This window comes from Pan paniscus, chromosome 11 (genome assembly GCF_029289425.2).
Source record: "Pan paniscus chromosome 11, NHGRI_mPanPan1-v2.0_pri, whole genome shotgun sequence".
Classification (NCBI taxonomy): domain Eukaryota; kingdom Metazoa; phylum Chordata; class Mammalia; order Primates; family Hominidae; genus Pan; species Pan paniscus.
This window is the reverse complement of record NC_073260.2, coordinates 8,279,067-8,294,353: the sequence shown is the minus strand read 5'-3', so window position 1 is coordinate 8,294,353 and position 15,287 is coordinate 8,279,067. Positions and strand designations below refer to the sequence as shown.

Sequence of the window (15,287 nt, the reverse complement as noted above, 5' to 3'; positions counted from 1 at the left end):
ACAGCAGGAGGGTTCTCATGAAGGTCACACAGGTGACAGCAGCTCATAGGCACCAACCCAGAACCACAGACCTGCCACCCTCACCTCTTAGTGGCCATGGGAAAGTCACTTCCCTCCCTGAGCCTGCTTCCTCTTCTGTAAGGTGGGGATAATGACAGTATATACACTGCTTCTGTTTCTACACAAAGCCATATGGTGGTCAGGAGACGCTCAGGCTCTGAAAACAGGCCTGGGTTGCATAAGAGCTCAGCCATAGCTAACTGGGAATGCCTTAGGGAAGCGCAGATAATGAAAGTCTCTACTTTTCAGGACACTTGGGAAATAATAAAATAGTGTCACCAGGTTCCTGCATGTGCTAGTCACCTTCTCTACACTACATCATTGACTCCTGCAGACATCCCTGCGGGGCCGGGACCCTTCCTGTCCCATCTCACAGGTGAGGGCCCCACGCTGCAGTGCAGAAGCATGGCCAGCAGGTGGCAGAGCCGTGCCTCCCTCCAGCCTGGACTCCTGGGACCTGGTCACTTCTGGCTACTCATTCCCACTTCTTTTTATTTTATGTTTTATATTTTATTTTATTTTTTGTGGGGGATGACAGAGTCTCGCTCTGTTGCCTATGCTGGAGTGCAGTGGTGCAGTCTCGGCTCACTGCAGCCTCCTGCTGGGTTCAAGAGATCCTCCCACCTCAGCCTCCTGTGTAGCTGGGATTACAGACGCCTGTCACCATGCTCAGCTAATTTTTATATTTTCAGTAGAGATGGCGTTTTGCCATGTTGAGGCTGGTCTCAAACTTCTGACTTCAAGTGATCCTCCTGCTTCAGCCTCCCAAAGTGCTGGGATTACAGGCGTGAGCCACCACACCTGGCCCACTGATCCTCACTTCTATAGGAGCAGACCTGGCCTTGCTCAAGGTCACATGGCCAGGAGGTGCCTGAGAAGGCTGGACTCAGGCCTCTCTCCACTCCCACACTGACGGCTTCATGCCTAGACGCCTACTGCCTCCCCAGAGCAGGTGGGGGCTGTCTGAGAAGAAGGCTGCTGGGCATTTTTCTTCCTGAAAAGACGGTAGCCAGGTGTGGTGGCTCACACCTGTAATCCCAGCACTTTGGGAGGCTGAGGTGGGTGGATCACCTGAGGTCAGGAGTTTGAGACCAGCCTGGCCAACATGGTGAAACCCTGTCTCTACTAAAACTACAAAAATTAGCTGGGTGTGGTGGCAGGCACCTGTAATCCCAGCTGCTTGGGAGGCTGAGGCAGGAGAATCACTTGAACCCAGGAGGCAGAGGTTGCAGAGAGCCGAAATCACGCCATTGCACTCCAGCCTGGGTGACAAGAGCAAGACTCCAGAGGAAAAAAAAAAAAAAAAAGAAAAGGCCAGACTTGGGCTCATGCCTGTAATCCCAGCACTTTGGGAGGCCAAGGCAGGTGGATCACCTGAGGTTGGGGGTTCAAGACCAAGCCTGGCCAACATGGTGAAACCCCGTCTCTACTAAAAATACAAAAATTAGCCAGGTGTGGTTAGGTGCCTGTAATCCCAGCTACCTGGGAGGCTGAGGCATGAGAATTGCTTCAACCTGGGAGATGGAGGTTGTAGTGAGCCGGGATCGCGCCGCTGCACTCTGGCCTGGGCGACAGAGTAAGACTCCATCTCAAAAAAATAAAAAAAGGCCGGGCACGGTGGCTCACGCCTGTAATCCCAGCACTTTGGGAGGCCGAGGTGGGCAGATCATGCAGTCAGGAGATCGAGACCATCCTGGCTAACACGGTGAAACCCCATCTCTACTAAAAATACAAAAAATTAGGCAGGCATGGTGGCGGGTGCCTGTAATCCCATCTACTAGGGAGGCTGAGGCAGGTGAATTGTTTGAACCCAGGAGGCGGAGGTTGCAGTGAGCCGAGATCGCGCCACTGCACTCCAGCCTGGGCGACAGAGCGGACTCCGTCTCAAAAAAAAAAAAAAAAAAAAAAGACGTCAGCTGACCTAGCCAGGGAGGGCAAGCACAACCACACGCCACACGCCACACACAGGGCACTCTGTCTTCTTGTGTCCATGGCAGGCATCGATAATCGAGCCCAGACAAGGCCACATAATCCCTCCCTGCTGCAGTGCTTCCTGCAGCCCCTGTGGAGGAAGCAGGGTCCTCCCATGACTGGGATCAGTTTGTCATCCCCACAGAGCCTCTGGCCCTGCCACAACTTCCCGCTCAGCTTGGGCAAGTCCTCATCTGTGAAACGGGCAGTATAGCCCCGCTGCCTAGGCTGAGAGGAGGAATGAGCCTATGGGTGCTGGGCCTAGGCTGGGACAGTTCCCCCTGGATGCCAGCCCTGCTATGCATGAGCGACCTGGTTCTCACTCTTCCTCCCAGGTCACCTGTGCCTTGGCTGCTGGGGTGCTGCCTTGGGACCTCCTGGAAGTGGTGGTCTTGGTTAACCCCTTCTCAGCCAGGCTTCTCACTCAGTCCCTGGCAGCGGGCCTCCCTTCCCAAGCACCCCAGGCTCTGAGCAGATGCCAGGTGTGGTCGGCCTGGGGAAGAAGGGTTTGCAGAATCCACCGTCATCAGGAGCCAGAGGGCAGGAACAGGGGTTCCCTCCCCTGAGACTAGGTATCCCTTGTGTATCCCAAACCCCATAAAGGGGAGCCTCTTTGCAAAGTCATGTGAAGGCCAGAATTCTGGGTCTGTGTCTCCCTTAGGAAACGTTGCTCTTCCTTTTGGTCCCTTGGCATCAAGAAAACAACAGTGTAGCGAATGGTAGCCATGTCACCCGTTGGTTCAGAGAGAGGTTTCGGAATACAAAATAATAACAGTGCTGACCGGGCACGGTGGCTCACACCTGTAATCCCAGAACTTTGGAAGGCTGAGGCGGGCAAATCGCTTGAGGTCAGGAGTTTGAGACCAGCCTGGCCAACATGGTGAAACCCCATTTCTACTAAAAATACAAAAATTAGACAGGTGTGGTGACGCACGCCTGTAACCCAAGCTACTTGGGAGGCTGAGGCAGTAATATCACTTGAACCTGGGAAGTGGAGGTTGCAGTGAGCCAAATTGCACCACTGCACTCCAGCCTGGGTGACAGAGTGAGACTCTGTCTCAACTAATAATAATAATAATAATAATAATAATAATAATAATAATAACAGCAGCGATGAGTATGTGTGCCAGAGAGTGTGCAAGGTACTTTGAATGCATGGTCTTGTTGGACCCTGACGAGAACCCTTTGAAGTCAGTGCTGTGGTTGTTCCCATTTTGCAGATGAGGAGACTGAGGTGTGGGGGCATCAGACAACTTGCCCAGCTTTGCACAGGCAGTAAGCGGTGGACATGAACCAGGTGGTCCAGCTCCAGGCCTGGACCCTCAATCCCCAGGCCTTGCTGCCTCTACCTGGGAAAGGTCCCTACCCCGCTTCTGCCCGGGATGTGCTCCCTAACCTCTCCCACCAGGATGCCCACCATCTCTGGGCATTCTGGGTTCAGACAGTGGTAAACGGGTGCTTGTCTTGCCCCTCAGGGATCTGTGTCTGCAGCCACCATACCGAGGGCCCATCCTGTGAACGCTGTTTGCCAGGTTTCTATGGCAACCCTTTCGCGGGCCAAGCCGACGACTGCCAGCCCTGTCCCTGCCCTGGCCAGTCGGCCTGTACGACCATCCCAGAGAGCGGGGAGGTGGTGTGCACCCACTGCCCCCCGGGCCAGAGAGGTAAGTGACTCCTGCCCTGGAGCCCTGCCCCGCAGAGGGCCAAGCCCCGGCACTGTGACTCTGCCCTGGGCTCCAGGGTTAGGGCCCTGGGTTTAGGGTGTGGCAGGTGAGGGAGAGCCCAGCTTACGGGCAGCAGGCATGACCTCTGAGGACACGGAATCCCTTAGCCCCATAGCCAGAGCCCCAGGCTGCCGCACATTGCCAGCAGAATTTGGGCCATTGAGAATTTGGGCCATTTGAAAATACCCATATCTGGTCCCTGGCCCCTTAGAGCCTGGGTTAGTGATAGCTGAACAAGTTCCCTGGGTGATTCTGTTACACAGCTAAGGTGGAAAACCTCGATTAAACTTCTAGCCTTTAAAAAATGTCATCAGGTAGGTAATGTGCAAAGCAGAACCACCTACGCCCACCCTTGTTCCCAGGCTCCTTGTATTCTTTCCTGCTCTGGACTCAGACATCCTCGACTCTGATTTTTTTTAAAAAGCAGCTTTATTGAGATACTATTCATATACCTGACAGTTCACCCATTTAAAGCGTACAATTCGGCTGGGTGTGGTGGCTCATGCCTGTAATCTCAGCACTTTGGGAAGCCAAGGTGGGCACATCACTTCCGTCCAGGAGTTCAAGACCAGCCTGGGCAACATAGTGAGACTCCCATCTCTAAAAAAACAGAAAAATTAGCTGGGTGTGGTGGCATGCACCTGTGGTCCCAGATACTCTGGAGGCTGAGGTGGGAGGATGGTTTGAGCCCGGGAGGCGGAGGCTGCAGTGTGCCGAGATTTCACCACTGCACTCCAGCCTGGGTGACAGAGCCAGACCCTATATCCAAAAAAAATTTTGTTTAAATAAAGTACAGGCCAGGCATGGTGACTCATGCCTGTAATCCCAGCACTTTGGGAGGCTGAAGCGGGTGGATCACAAGGTCAGGAGTTTGAGACCATCCTGGCTAACACGGTGAAACCCGTCTCTACTAAAAATACGAAAAATTAGCCAGGCGTGGTGGCGGGCGCCTGTAGTCCCAGTTACTCGGGAGGCTGAGGCAGGAGAATCGCATGAACCCAGGAGGCGGAGGTTGCAGTGAGCCGAGATCGCGCCACTGCACTCCAGCCGGGGCAACAAGAGTGAAACTCTGTCTCAAAAAATAAAATAAAGTATAATTCAATGACTTTTGACATGTTACAATAGTAATTTTTATTATGGTAAAATATATATAACGTAAAATTTGCCATTTTAACCATTTCTAAGTGCGTAACTCAGTGTCAGGAAGTACAATTTGCAATGCTGTGCAGCTGTCACTCATCCGTCTCTAGAACTTTATCATCATCCCAGACAGAAACCGTACCCATCAAATGTGTTGTTGAGGCCAGGCGCAGTGGCTCATGCCTGTAATCTCAGCACTTTGCGAGGCTGAGGCGGGCGGATCACCTGCGGTCTGGAGTCTGAGACTAGCCTGGCCAACGTGGCAAAACCTCGTCTCTACTAAAAATACAAAAATTAGCCAGGAGCGGTGGCAGGCACCTGTAATCCCAGCTACTCGGGAGGCTGAGATAGGAGAATTGCTTGAACCCAGGAGGCGGAGTTTGCAGTGAGCCAAGAGCGTGCCACTGCACTCCAGCCTGGGTGACAGAGCAAGACTCCATCTCAAAAAAATTAAAAAAAAAAAAAGAGGATTGTTGAATAGCCCTTCCTCCCTCCAGCCCCTGATAACAGCTGTTCTCCTCTCTGTCTCTATGAATTTGACTGCTCCCAGTATTCCATTTAAATGGAACCATACAGTATTTGTTCTTTTGGATCTGGCTTGTTTCATGCAGTGTAATGTTTTTAAGATTCCTAGACATCTGATTTTGCTTTTGGTACGTGTGGCTGCATTAAATCAATTTGTCAAATGCCATGTGCTTTCACTGGGACTGTTCTGAAAGCAGCTCTCTGGCAGCCAACAGCCAACAGGGCAGGGCAGATGGCTCCAGAGCCGGGAGCTCAAGAACCGAGGGATGGAGATTGCACCGCGGGACCCTGCACCCCACTGGCCGCCATGCTGTCCCTCCATTCTCATTATCTTCCTTACATTTTCTAGCTCCCGACTGTGGCTCCCCTGGCCTGCAGACATGCACGAGGCCAACCCAGTGAGAGTGGACAGTTAGAGAAGCTCAGGTGGACCCAGGCTGAGACATACTTGAGGGAGGATTTCAGGGGAGCAGGCAGTGCTGTGTGCAGAGGGAACCACCCTTGGGAGGGAGGGACACCTGGAGTGGACTTTAGACCTGGGACCTTCTGCCAGTGCCCTTCTTATCCACACCAGTGTCCTCTGGGCCCCGGGAGGGCCTAGCACACTGAGAGCTCTCCTGGACATCTGAGTCAGGATTGACCGAGGTCAAGTCCTGATGCTCACTTGTCCTGGGAAGACTCCTGCCTGCCATCCTGGCCCCTTGCAGCCCTTCCCAGGACTTCCAGAGCTGCCTCCTGCCCTATGAGCTGTCCTCACCTGGTTCCAGGTGAATGGCCACTTAACCATGGGGCTCACTCATCATCATCAGTTTCAATCTCCCCCTTTCCTGTCTAATTTTATTTCTATTTTAGAATCCACAAGGCAGGTGCTAGCCTCGACCTTGAATTCTGTTCCAGTTTGTCTTTTCCTTTCCGTTCCGTTCCGCCTTTTCCTTTTCAGGGTTGCCCTTAGCACTATTAACTTTTTTTCCTTTGGAAACAGAGTCTCACTCTGTCCCCCAGGCTGGAGTGCGGTGGCATGATCTCAGCTCACTGCAACCTCCACCTCCCAGGTTCAAGCGATTCTCCTGCCTCAGCCTCCCGAGTAGCTGGGATTACAGGCATGCACCACCATGCCCGGCTAATGTTTGTATTTTTAGTAGAGATGGGATTTTGCCATGTTGACCAGGCTGGTTTCAAACTCCTGGCCTCAAGTGATCCACTCACCTCAGCCTCCCAAAGTGCTGTGATTATAGGCATGAACCACCATGCCCAGCCAGTACCATTAACTTCATTTCAACAGACCGATGACTTTTGAGGACACAAGGAGCTCACAACTATTCTTCACAATGGCAGCAGCTATTTTTTAATTATAAAATTAGTACATACTCTTGACTGACTTAGTAACTTCATAAAAAATAAAAATAAATGAAAATAGAAATAAATGTACATGGCCGGGCACAGTGGCTCACGCCTGTAATCCCAGCACTTTGGGAGGCTGAGGCGGGCAGATCACAAGGTCAGGAGATCGAGACCATCCTGGCTAACACGGTGAAACCCCGTCTCTAGTAAAAATACAAAAAATTAGCCGGGCGAGGTGGCGGGCGCCTGTAGTCCCAGCTACGCGGGAGGCTGAGGCAGGAGAATGGCGTGAACCCCGGGGGGCGGAGCCTGCAGTGAGCCGAGATCGGGCCACTGCACTCCAGCCTGGGTGAAAGAGCGAGACTCCGTCTCCAAAAAAAAAAAAAAAAAAGAAATGTACATACTCATTGTAATGTTGGAGCAGTGTAAAAATGTCAAGAGGAACATGAAAAAAACATGTGAGCAGCCGGGCGTGGTGGCTTACACCTGTAATCCCAGCACTTTGGGAGGCTGAGCCAAGGCAGGCGGATCACCTGAGGTCAGGAGTTCCAGACCAGCATGGCCAACATGACAAGAACCCGTCTCTAGTGAAAATACAAAAATTAGCTGGGTGTGGTGGTGCACACCTGTAATCCCAGATACTCGCGAGGCTGAAACAGGAGAATCACTTGAACCCAGTAGGTGGGGGTTGCGGTGAGCCGAGATGGTGCCATGGCACTCCAGCCTGGGCAACAGAACAAGACTCCATCTAAAAAAAAAAAAGAAAAGAAAAAATCATGTAAGCAAGGCAGCATTCTTGTCACCTCCAGGGGACCATGGCTATTATTTGGGCCTGACACTGGTTTCATGTAGATATAGGCAGAGAGATGGGCATGTTTACAAAGAGTGGCTGACACCATGTGAAGCACTTGGAACAAGTATGTTCTTTTATGCTCTGTCTATGTCCAGAGTAGACCTCTAGAACCACCCTCCAAAAGCCCCCTCGCACAGCATGTCTTCTGCAGCTCACAGGTAACCTGGAGGCTGGCAGATGAGCCAGAAAGCCCAGGTCAAACCCAGAAAGCAGGACAGGAGTCTGCAATGCACAGTCTAGAGGAAGTTCAGAAAACATGAGAAACAGAAAAGGTAAAGGGGCCAGGGATTGCAAAGGAAAATGCACCCAGCTAAGAGGGGGATGAGGAAAAGGACGAGGAGAAGCAGGTGACTGACATTGGATGGTGACAATGAAGAGGGTGAGGAAGAAGAGAGTGATCAAGACAATAGTGATGAAGAAAATGAGGATAATGATCAAAATGATGACAATGAGGTGATGATAAAGATAAGGTGACGATGACAGTTGTGCCAGTGCAGCGGGAATGTGGACCTCAATGCTGTAGGCAACTGTGACCCGTGTCTGGCCACTGCCTGCACTGGCTACACACCACCACACGTGATCACGGGTGATGATGAGGATAACGGTCAAGAAGGTGATGTTGATGAAGATAATGGTCAAGATGACAATGGTGATGAAGGTGATGATGATGAGAATAATGGTCAAGATGATGATGATGGAGGAAGGTGATGATGAGCAGGATGAGGTTAGTGGTCAAGATGATGATGAAGATGATGGTCAAGATGATGATGAAGGTCAGGCACAGTGGCACATGCCTGTAATCCCAGAACTTTTCGAGGCCTGAGGTCAGGAGTTCGAGACCAGCAGGGCCAACGTGGCGAAACCCCATCTCTAATAATAATACAAATAAATTAGCCAGGCATGGTGGCACACACCTGTAGTCCCAGCTACTTGGGAAGCTGAGGCAGGAGAATCTCTTGAACCCCAGAGGCAGAGGTTGCAGTGAGCCGAAATTGCGCCCCTGCACTCCAGCCTGGGTGACAGGACGAGACTGCAACTCAAAAAAATAAAAATAGCCGGTTGTGTTGGCTCACGCCTGTAATTCCAGCACTTTGGGAGGCCAAGGCGGGCAGATCACTTAAGTCCAGAAGTTTGAGACTAGCTGGGCCAACATGGTGAAACCCCGTCTCTACTAAAAATACAAAAATTAGCCAAGCATGGTGGCGGGTGCCTGTAATCCCATCTACTAGGGAGGCTGAGGCAGGAGAATTGCTTGAACCCAGGAGGCAGAGGTTGCAGTGAGCCGAGATTGTACCACACTACACTCCAGCCTGGGTGATAGAGTGAGACTCCATCTTAATAATAATAATAATAATAATAATAATAATATAAGGATGATGATGAAGAAGGTCATGGTGATTGAGGTGCTGCTGGGGATAGTGGTGATGGTGAAGATAATGGTAACGATGATGATGAGGGTGTGAGGACAGATATGTGATGATAGCCACCACTCCTGAGTGCTTACTACATGTCAGGCTGGATGTTAAGCGCTTTTCACAAATTATGTCACTGAATCCTCCCCACAGTCCTGTGGGGAGCTGCCATTGTTGTCCCCGCTTTAGAGATGAGGAACCTGAGCTCCTAGAGGCGCAGTGGCTTGCTCAGGACCACACAGCTGTGGGCAGCCACTGGGGGCCGGTCCCAGGTCCTCCTGCCCAAGCCCGTGCTGCTCCGGGGAAGGTGGAGGGACGCTTGCTCTGCTTCACACCCACCCTCATCCCTGGTGGGCCCAGCCAGCTGTGTTCCCCACACGTGCTCCCTCTACACACAGGGCGGCGCTGTGAGGTCTGTGATGATGGCTTTTTTGGGGACCCGCTGGGGCTCTTTGGGCACCCCCAGCCCTGCCACCAGTGCCAGTGTAGCGGGAACGTGGACCCCAATGCCGTGGGCAACTGTGACCCCCTGTCTGGCCACTGCCTGCGCTGCCTGCACAACACCACGGGTGACCACTGTGAGCACTGTCAGGAAGGCTTCTACGGGAGCGCCCTGGCCCCTCGACCCGCAGACAAATGCATGCGTGAGTACCTACCTCCAGACCCCGGGGTGGCGCATGGTGGGCCCCTTCTCTTCTGCCCTGGCTCAGGACCCAGAAAGGGTGGCTGAGGAACCCACCAGAACCAGCTGGCCCCTCTGCAAGGCTGTCCAGCCTCAGGCAGGTCACTTCCCTTCCTGTCTCCATGTCCAGAAAGCACAAGGGTTTGCCCCTCTCCCAGGTCTCTTTCAGCCGGGAGATCTTATAAACTCCGATCCGAAGCCTGGATTGTCTAGCGCTTACCTCCCACTCTGCAGTCAGCACGTATGGCTGACCCAGTGATCGCCCTGCGCCGGGTCTCCATGGCCATGCCTCCCCGCATCACCTCAGTTAACACTCAGCCCCTGGGAGGCTCCCAGAGCCCTGCAGGAGGGAAGCTCAGCCTTTGCTCCACACTGATGTGCTTGGAGCCCTTTCCCACGCAGCAGCTGCCGGCTCCTGCTCACTCTCGCTTTGTGGAACCCCTGCAGGAAACACCACTCTGGCCCAGAGTGAGATGCTCCCCTGGCAGTGGCCAGGAGAACAGGGTCACGGGACCCAGAGCCATGGGTGCAGGGCTGTGCCTGTGACCCTCGCCCAAGTCTCTGGCCCTCTGCAGCCTGCCAGGGCTCAGGGCAGGCTCAGAAGGATTGTCTGTTACCATGACCGTCCTGGGCTGTCCCTCTAAGGATATAGTAATGGGCTGAGGCTTGAGCTTGGCCCTGGAGCCTTTTTCCAGCAGTGGCGTCTGAATCTGGGCTGAATGTGCCGTATCATCTCTGGAGGCTCCCCCATCTCCTCTGCCTCTGTTGGACCCCCAAAGGTGGAACAGACAATCTGCATTGTTCCCAACACCCCTTCCTGCTCCTGCCCCCAGCTTGCAGCTGTCACCCACAGGGCTCGGTCAGTGAGCAGATGCCCTGCGACCCAGTGACAGGCCAATGCTCCTGCCTGCCTCATGTGACTGCACGGGACTGCAGCCGCTGCTACCCTGGCTTCTTCGACCTCCAGCCTGGGAGGGGCTGCCGGAGGTAGGTAGGGTGAGACTGCCGGTGCCCTGGGGACCTCTCCAGGAGGGAAGAAGGCATCGGGCAGCCCCCAGGGAGGGGCCTGGTTTGGAAGGTGTTGTCCTAGGCCCGCTGCCAGGCACATTGTGCCCTTTGCCGAAGGGGAGCAAAGGGATGGACTCTTGGCATCGGACTCATGCTCCTGCCAGCCCAGGAGGCAGGCCAAGAGCAGCCCTAAAGGGTGTCCAGGCAGGCAGGTGGCCGGTTTGGTCTCTGATTCCCTTCTCAGTGACACTCTCCCTGGGTGGCCTTTTGGCCACAGTAGCACCTTAGGCAAGTGTCCTTAGGGAACAGGAGGACTCCAGGGAAACACCAAGTGGAGCAAACAGGTTTCTTCCTTGCAGGACTTCTCAGAGCTCTTACTATGCTGATTGCATCATGACTTTCCAACAGAGGGGTATAGTCTCCCCGAGACACGTTTGTCCCCATAGCCTTATTTTATCTTCTTTTCTCCCTGAGCATCCTGGGAAACTTGTGCTTTCCAGAGCACAGATGGGGAAGCTGTGCCATGCACCGAGAGGAGATGGGGTCTTGTCAGCAGAGGGCTGTGATCTGAGGCCCCAGCCAGCTGCAGCCGGCAGAGGCTGGGCCAGGAGTGGCCCTGAGCTTGCCTCAGACCCAGTTCCTTCCCTGATCACAGCTGCAAGTGTCACCCACTGGGCTCCCAGGAGGACCAGTGCCATCCCAAGACTGGACAGTGCACCTGCCGCCCAGGTGTCACAGGCCAGGCCTGTGACAGATGCCAGCTGGGTTTCTTCGGCTTCTCCATCAAGGGCTGCCGGGGTAAGGAGGCTGGGTCCTTCCCGGGCTGCCCTGAGGGTGGGGCCCGAGGGTCTCTGGGCAGAGATGACTGATGGGGAAAATGGGTGCAGCAGGAAAGGATCGTCAGACATGGGACAGGGTCCCAAGAGCAGCCGGAAGCATGGAGCGAGTTGCTCCTGTGGCAGTGGCCGGGACAGCAGGGTCACATGACCCAGAGCAGTGGGTGCAGGGCTGTGCTTGTGACCCTCGCCCAAGTCTCTGGCCCTCTGCAGCCTGCCAGTGTCCTCATGCCGGCCAGGAATGTAGTCCCAGATGCGCTGTTAAGTGCCTGTGTGCCTGGGGCCATCATGTCACTCCCTGGGCCTCAGTTTCCTCACCTGTAGAGTTGGGCTGCATTGGCAGTTCCTAAACCTGGCTGGTCCTCAGATCTCGAGGGAACATTGGAATAAGCCAGGCTCTGTGCCACCTTCAACCTTCTGAATCAGAATCTCCAGGGAAGGGCCCAGGAATGTTTTTGATGCTGCCTAGGGCGTTCTGGGAACACCCAGAACCCAGCACGCACTGCCCCTGGCCCCTCTAGCCTGCAGGTGCTCCCCACTGGGCGCTGCCTTGGCCCAGTGCCATGAGAACGGCACATGCGTGTGCAGGCCTGGCTTCGAGGGCTACAAATGTGACCGCTGCCACGACAACTTCTTCCTCACGGCAGACGGCACACACTGCCAGGAATGTCCATCCTGCTACGCCCTGGTGAAGGAGGAGGTGAGTCGGCCCAGACCCACTCACCTTTCCATTCATTCTGTATCCCCAGCAAGTGCCAGCTCTACGCCGGGCACCAGGAACTGCCTGCTTACCCCCAGTGCTCAGGCTTTGCAAGCCCACCACCTACCTTCTCCCTGTGCCCACCCAGCTTCAGGCCTGTTCCAGCCTGGCTCGACCCTCACCTCGGCCCTTCCCCTGCTCTAGGTGGATGGGGGAAATGTGACTCTTGTCACCTGCCTTTCCCCACCACGCCAGGCTGGGGTCTCACTCTCTCAGGTTCGATGGGGATGAGACCACAGATGACCCCTTGGTAAAGAGGGTTAACAGGAGGTGATTCTGAGTGGGAAGGTGGCTGGTGCAGAAGTCCGGAGTTCAAGCTCTAGGGTTAACCCATTGGGGTTCCCCTCCCCCAACTCCATTCATTGTCATGTGTCTGGGCAGGCAACAGCCTTGGTAAGCCTCTGTCTCTTTCCTACTCCAGACTAGAGATAGTTCAGGCCTGCAATCCTTTTCTAGAAACCAGTGGGGCCAGCTTTCAGAATGTGTGGCATTGTAGAAAGATAAGATGGCATACACTGAAGGCCGGGTGCTGTGGCTCACGCCTGTAATCCCAGCACTTTGGGAGGCTGAGGCAGGCAGATCATGAGGTCAGGAGTTTGAGACCAGCCTGGACAACATGGTAAAACCCTGTCTCTACTAAAAATACAAAAATTAGCCGGGTGTGGTGGCAGGTGCCTGTAGTCCCAGCTACTCGGGAGGCTGAGGCAGGAGAATTGCTTGAACCCAGGAGGCGGAGGTCGCAGTGAGCCAAGATCATGACTGCACTGCACTCCAGCCTGGGTGACAGAGCAAGACTCTGTCTAAAAAAAAAAAGATAGCATGCTGTGCTGAATATCACATAATCCCCCACTGTGAATGGGCAGCCCCCATAGTCAAGCCCAGTGATATTTATGCAGGAAAACAGACGACTATTTCCACGAAGTGGGTAAATGAAGACCACAAGTAGCCTTTTTCAGAACAGGTTTATTTCAGGTCAGGTTTTGCTCTCGAGTGAGGAATGGAATGCCTTGTGGCTTTTCAGAACATTTTGGACTTGGGAATGGAGGACAGGGCCCAGGACCTGTGCCTGCCACTTCACTTAGAGCGGTGACAGGGGGAATCAAGCTGGGACGTGGCAGGCATTTGTGCTGAGACTGGCTCCTAGGAAGTGTTCTGTAAATGCAGTTATTGTTTGTCTGATGAAAAGACGGGGCTAGGGGATGTTCATAGCACATTCAGCCAGTGTCCATAGTGTGCTTTCTCCATGTGGCGTCCTGGGAACACAGCGAACAGGACAGACAGAAATCCTCGTGGGGCATCCCTCCCCATCCCTTCCTCCCCACCTTCCGAGGTAGGACAGCAGTGTGGTCAGCGGTGTCAGCAGGTGCCGTGAGGATGGGAGGGGAAGGGACAGCTACCATGGGGTGGGCAGGATTGGCTCTCAGAGGTGTGGCATACCCTTAGCGCTGAGGCCCAGGGGAGGATTTGGAGAAGGGAACCCCCAGGGAGAGTGGCAGGGTAGAAGCCAGCGGGGAGTGTCTGGGCAGGACCTCCATGCCACCAGCCTCATACACCTTTTCTTCCTGTCCTCTCCAGGCAGCCAAGCTGAAGGCCAGACTGACTTTGACGGAGGGGTGGCTGCAAGGGTCCAACTGTGGCAGTCCCTGGGGACCACTAGACATTCTGCTGGGAGAGGCCCCAAGGGGGGACGTCTACCAGGGCCATCACCTGCTTCCAGGTACAGCGGGAGCGCAGAGTGGGAGGGTGGGAGGCAAGGGGAGGCCCCCAGCGCCTGCAGTCTGGTGTCGTTGGATGCTTTGGGGGCCCTCCCAAAACAGCCCTGTTGCCATGGGCCTCTCCTTCCATGTCCCTAGCCCACCTGTAACTTTATTAATATCAGTCCTTGTCACCATGCCTCTGCCCTACTCAGACTCTAAGCTCAGTGAGGATGGGGCTGGGCTCATTCATTTATTCACTCCCTCCGCAGGGGTGTCATGAGGTGCTGCTTCAGAGGCTGGACTGGGAGGGTCTTGCTGTCTTGATTCTTGGCCGTTTTGCTCACTGCCATAGGCCAGCACAGTGCTCAGCACATAGAAAATCTTAATAAATGAGTAAATAAGAAAAAAGAAGGAGGGCCAGGTGTGGTGGCTCGTTCCTGTAATCCCAGCACTTTGGGAGCCAAGACAGGAGGATTGCCTGAGCCCAGGAGTTTGAGATCAGTCCGGGCAACACAGCAAGACCTTGTTTCTATGAATGGAAGCAGGGAGGGAGGGAGGGAGGACCTGGAAATGGCCCTGAAATGGATGGGAGGACCTGGAAATGGCCCTGAAATGGATTGGATTACTTTGTGAAGTTTTATATGTGTAAATGCCACACTCCTTTAGCAGCCAGACAGAGGCGAGCTGAGAACCTGTTAGCAGGACTCACTGTGGAAATAGGGGCTATCAGATACTGTGTCTTAAAATGCCCACATGTGAGCCACATTGTGAATCAGAGCTGATTTGAAGGGTCCAGAATTGCTTGTGTGGCTCCAGAAGGCCTGGGTCTCTCCCGGTCCCTGTGTATGACTGACTTGCTGTGGGTAGGACCTCGGGTCATGTTTGCCTTCTCTGGGCCTCGGCCTGCACCTGGAAAATGGGGGGACTCTGCCTTTGGGACTACCTGTTGGTGCTCAGGGCTGCTGATGCCTGGGGAATGGAGGCCACAGAAGGGGACCCCTGGGGGTGGGGGCTTTTGTGTGACATCTCCACCACTTTGTGACCCCTGGGCTGTGGGCTTCCCACAGGGGCTCGGGAAGCCTTCCTGGAGCAGATGATGGGCCTCGAGGGTGCTGTGAAGGCCGCCCGGGAGCAGCTGCAGAGGCTGAACAAGGGTGCCCGCTGTGCCCAGGCCGGATCCCAGAAGACCTGCACCCAGCTGGCAGACCTGGAGGCAGTGCTGGAGTCCTCGGAAGAGGAGATTCTGCATGCAGCTGCCATTCTCGCGTCTCTGGTATC

General features: G+C 54.2%; 1 protein-coding gene across 2 annotated transcripts in view; it reads left to right on the top strand.

Annotated features, from left to right (window-relative positions):
- The window catches only part of LAMC3 (laminin subunit gamma 3), an 83,958-nt gene that overhangs the window by 47,090 nt on the left and 21,581 nt on the right, over positions 1-15,287 (top strand). For both annotated transcript variants that reach the window (XM_003822380.5, XM_063594137.1), the window contains exons 13-19: positions 3,507-3,695; positions 9,425-9,670; positions 10,542-10,695; positions 11,372-11,514; positions 12,074-12,252; positions 13,888-14,029; positions 15,077-15,282. In XM_003822380.5, the coding sequence (XP_003822428.3) occupies positions 3,507-3,695; positions 9,425-9,670; positions 10,542-10,695; positions 11,372-11,514; positions 12,074-12,252; positions 13,888-14,029; positions 15,077-15,282 (1,259 nt within the window). The remainder of the gene's footprint in view (positions 1-3,506; positions 3,696-9,424; positions 9,671-10,541; positions 10,696-11,371; positions 11,515-12,073; positions 12,253-13,887; positions 14,030-15,076; positions 15,283-15,287) is intronic.